The sequence below is a fragment of the Cottoperca gobio genome, chromosome 5, assembly GCF_900634415.1.
Source record: "Cottoperca gobio chromosome 5, fCotGob3.1, whole genome shotgun sequence".
Classification (NCBI taxonomy): Eukaryota; Metazoa; Chordata; class Actinopteri; order Perciformes; family Bovichtidae; genus Cottoperca; species Cottoperca gobio.
Window position 1 is genome coordinate 26369518 of NC_041359.1, and position 14790 is coordinate 26384307.

The 14790-nt window shown below is 41.9% G+C and overlaps 1 protein-coding gene across 11 annotated transcripts in view; it reads left to right on the forward strand.

Moving 5' to 3' along the window:
* Window positions 1–4142: 4142 nt before the first annotated feature.
* The window catches only part of ptprt (protein tyrosine phosphatase receptor type T), a 275177-nt gene continuing 264529 nt past the window's right edge, over window positions 4143–14790 (forward strand). For all 11 annotated transcript variants that reach the window (XM_029431023.1, XM_029431025.1, XM_029431026.1 and 8 more), the window contains exon 1: window positions 4143–4522. In XM_029431023.1, coding sequence (XP_029286883.1) covers window positions 4435–4522 — 88 coding nt within the window. In that variant the 5' untranslated portion in view covers window positions 4143–4434. The remainder of the gene's footprint in view (window positions 4523–14790) is intronic.

The window sequence follows — 14790 nt, forward strand, 5'->3', positions numbered from 1 at the left end:
ACCTCCTGTACACACACATTTACCTCCTGTACACACACATTCACCTCCTGTACACACACATTTACCTCCTGTACACACACATTCACCTCCTGTACACACACATTCACCTCCTGTACACACACATTCACCTCCTGTACACACACATTTACCTCCTGTACACACAGTCACTTCATTTACACACATACTTCATGGCATCATTATATGTGTCATGCTGTGGTTGACATACTTTGGCCTCCTGATTTCCATCCCACTAAATTCAAAGTGAGCACTGCACCTCAGTATCATGTGGCTTCTTACACATGGATATGTATATATATATAGATATATCTATATATATAAACACACACACCCCTGTACACACACGTATACATAGTCAAGCTAAATACATATACCAAACACACACTTATCAATGCACACCCCAGGTGGCCTGGCTTGCAAACTTGATATTACTCTTGATTGGTAGCGACCCCTGATGTGTCTCAGATATATGGTGTGTGTGTGTGTGTGTGTGTGTGTGTGTGTGTGTGTGTGTGTGTGTGTGTGTGTGTGTGTGTGTGTGTGTGTGTGTGTGTGTGTATATGTGTATCATGTGTGCCTGTATATGGAGTTTATCTCAGCGGTGTTTATGACCTTTAACTCTTAAACAAACCGGTTGCTGCTCACGTCTCCTCGGTGTGTCAGCGCATACCCAGCACGCTAATTAAATTGATTCACTGAAGTAGAAGCGGAGGTGTGAATAGTGGCTTACTTCACCAAAAGGTAGCATTTATCATAACGACTAGTTCCGAGATGATACAGTACTATATCAACAACACATCAAATGACAACCCGGGGACGTTCAGACGCTGAGACTGACAGCTCCCCTCTGTTCAGTCAGTGTGGACACAATACTGGAATAAACTAGAAGAGACTCGAGGAGACTCGAGGAGGAAGCTCCGACTCTGCATAATTGATTTGTAATAAATAAGTGATGATGTAGAGGTGAGGAGGATACGGATGATCCTGGTATTGGCTCGCACAAACACACCCTCATGTTAATGAGACATTGATTTAACGTCGCTAAATAATGTAAATATTCATTAGCTGTCCGCATAAAAATACATAATGGAGAGTGGAGAGCGAAAGTGGGAGAAAGAGTTAAACAGACACCGAGGCTTTCAGCGCGGGTTAAAGAGTTAAACCTGCAGATAACACACAACAGAAATAAGATTTAATGTGCTGCAAAGCAATATTTGGATTAAGTAACGAATGCATTTAGAAGAGAAGTCAACTACAGAGTGGCAGGTGCTCGGAATAGAGAATAATCTATGGGATAATGAATCTGATGGAAGTTATTACAGTAACAGTCAATGTGTGGTGAAATGAACGAGCCATGGAAGTGTCGGATGTGACTGTATTATGATCCGTATGTTGCTGACTGGTTGTTACTGCATTATGTTGTTTAAGCAGCTTATGTAAAATGACATATTTACGCTCAGTAGCAAAGCAGCAACCCTGTCTTCTGGAAATTACATTTGTATGCTTCTAATTTGCAACATTAATTATGCTTTGGCGGTGACGTAATGCTGCATGGATTACTTTTTGTTTATAGTCGGTGCAGCCTCATTGATAAATGAGTATAAATGAGGTGGACATATTAAAATGTTGGCTTGGAGACTCAGCAAAGTTTGGGACTATTTTCACCACTAAAACCTTCCGTCAGAGGGGTTTTTCTTCTTCATATGCCGACTTTGGCAAGGTGAGAGCAACCTTGTGCCAATAAAGCTCCTTAAATTTAATTCACTTGAACTGATTTTAGTAAGAGAGAGGTGGAGTGAGGGAGTAGAGGCATAAACAAATTGCAGCAGAGAGACATTGCAAAAAATATGGATAATTATGAAGATGGTATGCTGGACATTTTTAAGGCCTATTTTTCTTAGTAATAGAAATGAAATGTATTGTTTATGACCTTTGTATATATACCCAAATAAAAGAGGGGACTTTTCATTTCAACCATTTTAAACTCTGTGTACAAAACTGTGCAGGCAATATCTGTTTCTCTTCTCTGAATGAGAAGACATTTAAACTGCGATGCATCACACCTGCACTGTAGCTCTCCAAACTCAACATAAATGTGAAACGCAGCCAGTATTGATCACTACATTACCCGACGCACTGCAGAGCAACAGGCTGTGTTTCTAACAGCCAGCCTGCTGAGCATTTAGCATTTAGCGCTCAGGCCAAAACATGCCAAGAACCTCCCAACTGGCTGCTTGGGATTGACTAAACGTAACGCACCCTGTCACGCTCACCTGGAGAAGCACGGGGACAAATATCAGACTGTCAGCAGGGACGTGTGAAGGGCACCAGGATGAGGCAGATTCGACATAAATAGCATTTTAGGTGCATCCTCCTTTTGGTTTTAAAAAGCTTTTCGAGCTCCAATATGCTGGAAAACAACAAAGAACACATTGTTCTACTTATACACTACTTTAAATTACATCATTTACAAACACCATCATGTACACATGATCACAACTAATGATTTTGATGATTAAAAAGTACTTTCTATCATTATTGCTCCCTGACAATCCTTTATAAATGCCTGCACTGGGAAACGTCCTATATAACATGAGTTAACTATGATTCATATTCATGGACAGTGAAGAGCTGTACAGTTACTGAGCCTTTCAATCTTTCTTCTAGCTAAAACTAAGTTAAGGACAAAGAGAAACCTTCATGAATCTGTGATAGTTTCCATGTTCAGACATCATCAATGACCTAAAATTCTCACTTCATAGTCATTCAGTCATTCTCTTTGCATGTGAAGAGTCCCTCTGGAGCTTTTCTCAGTGTACCGGCACGTTTCCTCTTTCTCTTCCGTGACTATTGGTTCCATGCACTTGTCTTTAGTTAGGAAGCTTTGAGTCGTGACATTTCAGTCGCATGTTGTTGAAGTAGCACCAACCAAAGCTGCTTCATCTTTAACACAATACAATTATAATTTAGCAGAATGAGTCAGAATGAGGGGGGTTTTAGGACAAAGAGTCTCTCCCTCCAGCAGGTGTTTCTTCACGAGGTGAATCCCTTCAATACAAAATAAATGTGTTAGCAAACAAAAGTGTACATTGGGTCTGCAAAGTTATCCGCTGCATTTTCAGCAGAGTGGACACATCTGCAAAGTCGGATTCTTATTCTATTGTCCAAATAACATGACAGAGAAAGCCAAGTCACTGAGGCACACCTATGAGTCAGAGTGTATGTGGGAGAGAGGAGTCCTATTAGAGAGGCAGACCTTGAAATAGAAATCCTATGACAGTAAAATGAGTGGACTGAGAGGGATCTCATGACAAGAGAGAGAGAGAGAGAGAGAGAGAGAGAGAGAGAGAGAGAGAGAGAGAGAGAGAGAGAGAGAGAGAGAGAGAGAGAGAGAGAGAGAGAGATGCAGAGAGAGACAGAGAGACAGAGAGAGAGAGAGATGCAGAGAGGAGTACAGGCTGTGTGTGAATCCTATCCTTGCGGAGAGAGCAGGCGGTAGGACCCGGGGGAAACCCAACAACTGAAAGAGCTTCAGCACCATCAAGCTCGCGACAGTAAAGGCTTTATGGGAAATTGGGTTCCTGGCCCTTCAAATAAAAGCCTGTATCTGGTGAAAAGAGCAGCGAGCTGTATGTGTGGAGACAGCAGCGACAGGAACTCTATTCTGCAAATGTCAAGTTTCATCCTTTCAATATATATATATTTTTTAGTAGTGTCAAGCTCTCCTTTGTAGTTCATTATACAAACAATATGCAAGTAAACATTTATTTTAATTTAATAACTTATTTAAGTTAGCATCATGTGCATAGTGAGTAAACATCCTTCACTTTTAAAGCCAGTAATATCATTAGTGATATTTTCCCTCATAATATTCATTAGATTGTCCATATCTCACCCCTCTCGATTAGACCTTCCTGCTGTGATAATTAAATTACCATTCTGTTGCTATTTTTATTTTATTTTGAAACTCACGATCGGAAGTTCTTCCCACGGCAATGCACTCGTCTTTACGCGGGTGTCTGGCACCCGGCGTGGTGCGCACTGCTCTCCATTCCTCTCCAACTCAACGTCAGTCTATCAGAGATCTTCTAAGCGCGCGCACACACACACTGTACCCCCTGTCACACACTCTCTGGTACACACGCGCGCACTGACGCACACTCAGACTCGCTCTGTCGGACCCGGGAGGAAGAGGAACAGAAAGGAGAGAGCTTCTGTTTATTTGCCTCCAACTTCTCTCTTTGCTTCTACTTGTGTCTTTCTGTCTCTTCTAATCCACCAATGCGAGGATTGTATTCCTGTTATCACTCTTGTTATCGCAGCTGTCCCGAACTAAGGAAACCCAGTTTAAGGACCAGACGGGAGTATGTAAAATAACCCGCGCGACTGAGCACAACAAGAAAAAGAAGAACAGAAATGGATAAACGGAGTTATTCTCTCGTTCTGCCTGCAGCTTTCCTCTACTTTGCACTTTTGGGATTTACTGCTGGACAATTATTTCCAGGTAAAGCGATGTGTTTGTTTAATATGTGGATTTAGTTTTTTTTTTTTTAACTGTCTCACTCATATGTTCTGGTGCGCTTTGGTGATTTCGGTAAATAAATGCCACGGCGCAGAGGTGTCGCATGTGGGAATATAAAGTGGACATGCATGTTGATTTGTGCGTTTCATCTGCATATGTTATTGTGATGGTAAAACACCCCTAAAGTCAGTTTTGGGCACATTTTCAGTTTTGGAATAACATTTATATTTGTGCGTACGCGCAGAAAATACCAGCAAAAAGCCACAAATCCGTTGTTTATGGAAATAAACAAGTGATTTATGGATGATAATATAGCAGGTTTCGCTGATAATACTGATAGTTTGACTTATGATGACAGCTGGCCTGAGTTTATACCATCATAGCTCGGTCTGCCTCACATATCTGATGTGCGCACTGAAGGTTTGGTGTGAAGTTTTGGACGCTTCGGGAGGTTCTGCTCCACGAAGCGTCCTGTACGCGTGCACTGTATGCTGTTGAGGGTTATTACGTGACTCGGATGGTGTTATGTTTTATGTAAGTTACAGTTCGCGGTGAACTTGGTGTGTGGAAGCGGGCGGACTGCTGCGTCTTGGCTCCGTCTGAGCGCAAAACTGCGAACTGGCTGCTTTATTTATTCTATGATATTAATATTTAGTCGTATATTACAGTAAACATGCACGAACATCATTGCACTACGGAATCATAGGAACACTCGTAGAAGTTAATTCCCTTTAAGATCCTATAAAGCTTTTTATTCAACTTTTACACTCCAATAACTGATCGGACATCTAATACACACTCTGCATTTCAGTGTGCATCTCCGGACAGCAGCTACATCCGCTGCTGTAACATTTCAGACAAATATGCAGCCGCTCAGTTTCATCTCCCGGAGTTGAAGCTTCGGGATCCTCACACACTCCGCAGCGACGTCGCCGCACGGCAGTCAGGAGCAAACATTCCTCGAGCACTTGTTACGCGCCAGAGAGGGTTGGAGAGTTTGCAGTTTCGCAGAGTTTTCCAGCGTTTGATCGAATCAGTGATGATTCTGAATATAAATGATGAGAAACTGAAGCGTTACAGACAGGCTAAAGAAGAAGAGCCAGGCGCAGGGTGGCAGCAGCGCTGATGGCAAGTTTTCTCCCACACATCCAGCGTGCTTTCCCCCTTGATCCAAACACAAATGTCCCAAATTAAATTCTGGATTATATGGAGATGAAATAAAACTGTGCCTATTTAGAAGTTGAAACATATAATGATTTTTATACAAATATTGTAACACCAGAATAAAGGCACGTTGTTTGTAACTCTGGCTCTGATCTAATCTGATGTTTCGCATGATCCGCGCATTAAAACAGGCTTTTCTGTCTATTTATTTTTAAAGACCATGATAAGAACTGTGTTGTAACTCAAAGCAAGACCCAATTTTCTCTTTAAATCAGTGATGTTCACCGTTGACTGCAGCAGCCTGTCGGCTCTGTGTCCGCCCCTCTCTCGGCACCTTCTGCTTGGTATTCATGACTTGTAAGGCTACAAAAAGAGGCTACTTTGAAGGAAAGACTGGCTCCAAACACTGAGTCTTCCCTCTCTCTCTCTCTCTCCCTTCTTCTCTGGCTGCTGCTCCGGGCTGCAGCGCGGCGGAGCAGCCGTCCTCTCTGTGCGTAATGGTGCAGCGGAGGAAACCGCTATACACAGCGCGTTATGGTGAATTGAAAAGTATAAATTTGGCCAAAAATGTGCGTGGATGACGGAAATAAAACCTTAAAACACAAGATTTTACTTTTTTTTATCCCAGCGCATTGATATAAATAGACGTGTAGGAGAGAAAACTCAGCTTTAAACCCACATTTAAGACATTAAATAGACCCTCTGTGTAGTTTCACAGTAAATATTGCAATACATACTGCTCGTGAGGATGTGATCAGTTTAAGGAGAGATTTCTTCTGACTTTATATTGTTTGAAGTGATCCTCGGAGTTCTGCTGTGATGTGTGTGTGTAGTGTCATTTTGACATTCACTGTATCATTATTTGCACCTAACCAGTTATTTAATTGGGACTGTTTTCGTGTGTATGTTTTGTGCAGTGCGCGCGCGCGTGTCTTTGTGTTTGAGAGAAACTGAGAAAAAGAGCTGAGGGACATTTGGCTGGCTGTTGTTTGTTCTTGCGCCGTTAGGGGGCGATATTGGCACATCACATGTATCCATCAACACTCAGTGACCAGAGTGATTCTTTTTATTAGTCTTTCTTCTTATTCCAATTCCAGCTGCTTGGTTTTTGTTTTTAGAAAAAGAAAACGTGAAGCAACCCATTCAGCTTTAATGATAATAGACTGAAAGCCAGTGATGAAGAAAATGACCTCACCGTGAGTCGGCCTGTCCGTCATTCTTACTGACATCTTGTAGAAGTTGTAATCGCCCTCTCATCCATCCTCAGACAGGAGGTCTGAGTGTGTGCTTGCCCGGCCAAACCGCTCAATTTTCCGAGCATGTTGCTCTCATCACTGTCACCACTCTCCTTGAAGTAAAGCTGCATCTGTGTGGTTAGATACCATAGTGGTTAACGGTCACATTTCTTTTCTTTTCTAAATATAAAGCCAGTTGGCTTAGCTTACCATAAAGACTGGAAACTGGAAACTGTGCAATGAAAATAAAAGTATCTATTTTGTCATTTTGCATGGGGACTTATTTCGTTAATTGGTTAAACTTTCCCTTTAGAAATGCTTCATTCTCTAGTTTTGCAACAGCTTCATGTTCAACAAAGCAAAGGCATGTGTTACCCAAGGCTGTCTTTTTCATCTCGCAAGTATTTGTGTGTGTTGGGTGCAGCTGTGCTCCTGATCCATGCCTTCGAGCTCCAGTGATCACTAATTGTTGAACATCCGGTCGGATCTGGAGGTGACGACTAGGGCATTGAGGTGTGTGTGTGTGCTTTCAGGGAAACCAATTTACAATTTATATTCCACTTAATCAGATTTCTTTGGCAGTAAGGACGGAAGGGGAACGAGTACAAAAAGGAGGAGGAGAGTGACCATGTTTCACTTCTCCATCTCTCCTTGACTCATTGCCCAGTGTGTTGACATGTTGGAGGGACACGGAGAAGTCTTTGGCTTTGATCAAATCAACAGCCTTCAATTCCCCAATTATAGAGCCCTTTATGTGATTAGTGTAGAGTGTGTGTGCCATGCTTCATATGACTGTGACACAGAGAGACTGTGTCATGCAAACAGAGGAGAGTGGAAGGTTGGAAAGGTAAAGGTTAGGACAGAAAATCATCAAGGGGAAGAGAGAGGAGGTGGAAGAGTGGAACACTTACATTTAAAGGGGAGGAGAGGAGGAAAATATCTATCTTTCACATCTAGAAAAGGGAGCGAAACGACAGAGACAGGTGAAAAAGAAGAGATGAGAGCATAAAAAGAAAGCAGGACATGTGCGGAGAGCCGAGAAGGGTATAGGGAGAGACGGGGGGAAAGAATGGGTAAAGAAAATAAAAATATAAGGAAGGTGAGAATGATCTCGGAGCAGAGGCAAAGAAATGATTGGATAAGCAAGGAGAAGATATGGTAAGAAAGGAAAGATAGGAAGAAGATGGGAAAAGGAGGATCAAGGAGAAGAAGAAAGAGACAGAAAAGTGTACAAAGATAAAGTCCTTGAAGAGAAAGAGATACGAGACAAGTATAGAGGAAAGGCTAAGACAGGAAGGAGAGAGAAGGAGATGAGAAAGGAGGAGATTAGACTGAAGGCAAAGAGAAGGTGAAAGGACAAGACTGTGGTGGAAGAGAAAGACTTGTCGTTGTTGCCTCGTTCGTCACTCCTGTCAGACGAGCTGAGGAGAAAAAGAGAAAGAAAGAAAAGCAAAAGGAGCAAAGGACGAGTTGTTGCACGAAATGACAAAGACAAAGGATGACAGGAGGTCATGAAAAGGAAAAGAAATGACACTAAGTTGATTATGTCTCACTGTTATCGACTGTCTGAGTGGCTATAATAGTTTCCTCTGCTGCATGTGTGTGTGTGTGTGTGTGCGCGTGTGTTCAACTGAGAGAGAGCTTTATGACAGGATGTCTGTCACCTCATGCCCTGCTCTGTTTAGTATGCAGTGTATCGTCCCTCAATGTGTGTGTGTCTGTGTGTGTGTGTCTCTGCCTAATCCACGGCACTTATTCTATTGGCCTGGCTAACTGACAGCCTAATAGTAGGGCATGCTGAGTGCCCGGGCGTTGCATGTGTATGTGTGTGTATGAGGAGAGAGAGAGAGAGAGAGAGAGACATAGAGAGAGAGAGAGAGAGAGAGAGAGAGAGAGAGAGAGAGAGAGAGACATAGAGAGAGAGAGAGAGAGAGAGAGAGAGAAAGAGAGAGAAAGAGAGAGAGAGAGAGTTGTGCATTGAATGAATGCTAAAGTGTGTACAGGGGCTGAATGAGAGAGAGGGTGCAAAGAGAGAGTGGGACCAGTTTCTGCAGTCAATGATATGCATTTAGAGAGAGAAAAGTGTGTGCGGTGCAGTATTAGTGCCTGGTTACACCACAAAGGCTAACAGAGAAATGTATTCATAAGCCTAGGGACTACTCGCACAGGTAGTTGGCGAGCTAACCAGGAACAAAACAGCCAGGAGCATGCTAGCACCAGCCAGCCACAATAACCCTCCATGCTAGTTGCGCCACTAGACCGATCAGAAGTGCTTATAGGACGGTCAAGCAGTGGCCAAATGTGTGGAGGTGAGAAAGAGCTTCTCTCTTACACAGCTTTGTCACTCTTTGTGTTTCCTAAGTGCGACATTAAGAATACATTCTAACACCATTTTCTCCATATTTTAAATATAATCGTCTCTCGCTGCTGTCTGTGACGACGAGCTTCTCAACTTACGACAAAGATATTCAAACTAACTGCCAGTTAGCTAGCTCAGCCCTTTACCTGACAGTTAACACATTTAGTCTCAGACATATTTGTACCAGTTAAAACAATAGATTCTTCTGCTTTGGACTCTTTGATTCTTCATTCCCTCGATCAGAACCGTCAAGATGGTTTGCTGTTGATCAGAGTTTAGTGTGTCAAAGTTGCAGCCGGATGTACTTTACCTCTGCAAGTTCAATGACTTCAAAGAAATGTTGTAAATGTGAAGATTTTAATGTCAATCAATGAGATCTGAACCAATGTTTCAGATCAGAAACAAACTTACAATCCTCTCTTTGCATGCTTGGATTGGACTGCTGTTTGTCTGCAAGCTCGTGGCCAGTTATCAAAGTTATTGCCTGAAACAACAAAGTTATTTCCCTGCAGGAGGCAAACAGCGTTCTCCAGTGATGGAACAGGATGTCAGGGCGACGGTATCTGCAACAGGGATGTTTGACAGTTGAGAATGAATGAGATACTACGGGCAGTGAACGATAACGCAGCTTTGAAAACGCACATCTAATCAAAAAACATGAAAAATGATATTTAGTGGCCCTGAGGGCGAATTTGCCTGATGCATCAACAAAGCCAGCGGTGCACACACACAAATCAACGGAAACAAATGTACGGCTGTAGGCATTAAAGACGTGCACGCATTCATGCATCAGTACCACAGATATTTCTTTCTTAAATGGTCTGAGGATATTTGGTGAAGAGAGTATAATCTGTCATATTCCTCTTATGTGCCGTTTATCGTCATAATAAACCTAGAATACAGACAATAAACTGGATATGTTAAATAAATACGGCTTAAAACACATTTAAATGAAGATTTACACAAGTGTTGGTTCAGATGATTACATGTTTTAAAGTAGGAGTTTACACACATACATTTGTACTGTTACTTGATTCCCATATTGACAAGGTTAAAGTTAATCACTGCATTACAACATAGAGGTTAATCACTTCCTTCCCTTTTTATTCAGTATTCACCAACACAACAGTTGTCTTTGCACATCTTAACGAAATATATATTACAGCGTGAAGGGACAGAAACTATGATTGACATTTTGCTCGGGCTTCTGCTTGGCACCACCTTAATAAAACATATGCCTGACGGACACTGAAGCTTTCATTATAACAGGTTAAACCATTAATTTCAGTTAATTTGTTCATTACATAAATTATACAGGAAGAATTTTTTACAGCAGCCCATAAATTATACAGCAGTCACACTGCATCCAGAAACATCAGTCTTGGAAGGGCATAATGGCATCCCACAAAGAATTCAGCCGCTCGCAGCATAAATGAGGTGGAAAATGTTTTTAGTTTTCTTTATCCTGTGGAGGATTTTAACTTCAGCCTCAAGGCAGGAAGCTGCACATGTTTCATTGCACTTTGACTTCAGAAAGAAGCACTTAAGCATAAACAACTTTTGGGTCACTTTCAAATTCTCAGAGATTATAAGAGAGGATTCTTTGGTGATTTTAAATGTGTTAACAACGCAATAAAGGCACTTGCTACATGAATACTGTACCAGATCAGAGCAGCAGTATTAAAACAGAAGCATAATGAGACTCAAACATGCAGTAGCCACCAAGAAACAAACATCCAAGTTGGTCCATGTCTTCCAGAGCGACACATATTCTGATCTGATACTACTATCAACAGGATGATATCACAGTTTAAAGAACACAACCTCTTTCTCATTTTACATTGCTTTGGTTGAGGTTTGGATTAGATTTAGGAGAAAAAACTTGGTTAGGGGGTTAGGGGTTAGGGATTAGGGTTAGGGTTATGGTTAGGGGTTAGGGATTAGGGTTAGGTTTGGGTTATGGTTAGGGGTTAGGGTTAAGGTGTTAGGTTTAGGATTAGGGTTAGGGGTTAGGTTTAGGGGTTGTGTTTAAAGAATACAACCTCTTTCTCATCTTACATTATCTTTGTTGAGGTTTGGTTAGATTTAGGGACAAAACTTGGTTAGGGTTAGGGGTTAGGGTTAGGGGTTAGGGTTAGGGTGTTGGGGTTATGGTTAGGAATTAGGGTTAGGGTGTTAGGGTTAGGGGTTAGGTTTAGGATTAGGGGTTAGGGGTTAGGTTTAGGATTAGGGTTAGGGGTTGTATTTAAAGAATATAACCTCTTTCTCATCTTACATTGTCTTGGTTGAGGTTTGGTTAGATTTAGTGACAAAACTTGGTTAGGGTTAGGGGTTATGGTTAGGGGTTAGGGTTAGGGTGTTGGGGTTATGGTTAGGAGTTAGGGGTTAGGTTTAGGATTAGGGTTAGGGGTTAGGGTTAGGGGTTGTATTTAAAGAATATAACCTCTTTCTCATCTTACATTGTCTTGGTTGAGGTTTGGTCAGATTTAGGGTCCAAGAAAACTTGGTTAGCGATTATGGTTTGGGTTCCAATAAGCACTTCATTCATTAATGGCAACAACAATGACCATGAATGATGCACTTGTTATTCTGAGCAGGGCTTTTCTCACCACCTAGGAATTGGTGATCCTGGCTTTTACAATTGGTGTGGAAAGCGATGGCTATAAATTAGACAAAAGGCAAATGAACAGAAGTTTGAAAGTTCAGTTTCGGCGCTAACTGGGAACATCATGCTGGGCAGGTGAATGTGGAGCCAATAATCCTTCCACAAGTCCCTTTTCAAGAACTCCAATTTGAGTAATTTGGCAATACAGTGCAGAAGAAGAGGGCACATGCTCAGTCACCCTGCTCTGAGAATGGAATCTAACCTTTATCCAACCAAAGTCTCAAATTGCAAAACAAACTTGGAGACAAATCTAGTCGTGATTGAGCTGATTAGAATGTCGGAGGTGTAAAACATACACGGCACGGCACATTAAAAACATCCTTTCCTCTAATTAAAATAACTGCTGATTAATGCAAGCGGTCTTAACGAAGCTTAACACGATTTCAAAGTAATTAATCCATATTTAATAGAAGATGTTAGGCGAGTGAGACTGAGAGGCTGCTTAGTCGGCTGAATCAACAAGCTTGGGAGGAGAGAGGGGGAGAAGACGGGGGGAGGATGGATGGCAGATAGAAAATACGGGAGAAAATGAGACAGATAAGTGTGGGTAGATGGGGGAAGGTAATAAACAGTTATGGAGTTTAGCTGAAAGAGAAGGGAATGAGAAGATATTAGATGATATCTGAGCATCATTCACTTTATTCTCACTGTGGCTAAATTTGATTTATGTCAGACTGTGTGGGAAGTCTTCCCCCGAAGATTCACAGATGTAGTCAGAGTCGCTGTCAGAGCCACTCTCAACTGCTCTATAAAAAAACACTTTGTATTAAACTCAAAATCTCCAAATGAAACTTTAGAGTAATAGAATAGACGGGGCCATTGTAATTCATTTAAGGGTGATTCCAGTTTATTACAACTTGGGTCTTGGTCTATTTTAGGACTCTTAACTGCTTGGATGTGGGAATGTGGTGGCACTTAAGTTGGCAAACCAAATGACTTTGGTGATCCTCTGGCTTTTCCTCCAGCAGGTCAACGTTTCCACCTCTCCATTGAGTATCAACAACTTTACATAGATACAGTAAATCATCGTCTTCAGGCAATAAGTCCGTTTCCTCCAGCTCAACCATAAACCTGTTTGTTCACTACTTTTAACAAATACCTGCACAATGAAATACATTCCTATCAGTTTCAACTGCACTTCGTGTTTCGTGCAAATTAGGAAATGTATGCAAAACAACAACACTTAGATGGTGAACATGATAAACAATATCGCTGCTAACACGGGGACATTATGCTTTTATGCAGCCGGTCAAAGATGATAAACAGGAATAGACACACTACTGATGGTGCAGAGAGGAACGGACGAAAGAAAGAGTAGAACATGTCTTTGTCATGGGAATCTGCACAGAACTAGAGAAGTAGAAGAGAGAAAAGTAATCAAAAGAGAAAATAAAGTTGGGAAAAAAGGAATTAATTATGAAAGACAGGTTTGGATGGTGAGAGATGAAGAGAGCTCAGCAGACAGAGAAGAAGAACAAACATCATAATATTTGTCTGCCAGTTGGATTTAGCTCATACTCACAGAGAAAAACACACGTGCAAGCCATTACACACACACACATACACACACACACACACACAAGCACACACGCACACAGAAAAACACGCGTGCAAGCCATTACACACACACATGCAATTGCACCTTCATCTAGTTGTTTACTGACTCTCGTCTGTACACACACACACACACACACACACACACACACACACACACACACACACACACACACACACACACAAATGCACTCACTTGACTAAAACACTGCTAAGTGTACACAAATATAATCCAGCATCTGATTGCCTTTTTTAATTTATTTTTTATCTTTGCTTGTTTTTCAAATCTCTCTTTATCCCTTCTTGATGTGTGGTGTATTCATCCATTCACCTCGTGATGGCATTGATGCAACCATTCACCCTCACGTCACCTGGTTTACGCATCCATCTGCCTGTCAATCCAACAACATGTGATTTCATTATTTCATCAATCATCCCTCCATCTGTCAGTCACTCAACATTCTGTTTAGCAGAGCTGAGAGGGAAACACCACTTGTGTGAGTGTGTGTGTGTGTGAAAGCTCCGATTGAACGCTGATTAACAGATAATTGCCTCTGTCATTGCCAGCTACGGGAAAACACTGCCTCGTTAAGTGATTCAGACACACAGACAGACGGGTGGACAGACAGATAGACAGGGAAACCATTTCCTCGGCTGGGAAAGCATGGCAGCGGCTGCTTTACCTGCCACTCACAGAGAGGGGAGAGAAAGGAGAAGTGATGGAAAGAGATAAATAAGTGGGGGAGATGGAGAGGAAAAGAGGGATTGAGAAGTGAAGCGATGAGGTGGGGGGAGAGCAGGGGAGGGAGAGCGATTGGCCGTGGAGGATAAAGGGCAGAAATGACAAATAATGTGAGAATGAGTGGGAGAAGGTGAGGAGGAGGAATACTGATTGTTGATTGTTGAGGAGGAGGTGTAGGAAGGGAATGTAGGAGATTAGAAAGTTTAAGTGGGAGGGCTGAAGATATAAAGAGACAAAAGCCTTTTTCAGATGCGCACTAACTATTCCACATGTCGTCCTCGTGTTTGTGCCAGAGTGACCTTTTCTATCAGAATGGCAATTTGGGTCGGACCCCATAACATTTCTGTAACATGTCAGTATGGCTGGTCACATGAGCATGAGATGATAGAGGAATCCAAGGCTTCTTCTGCCTCTTCTAAATGTGTAATTCTCTTAATTTATGCACAATGACATTCTGTTTAATAAGCCATGGATTCCTGTCATGGTAATAAATATCGGTTTCCTCTTGTGGTGCAGAGAGAGAGAACTTCT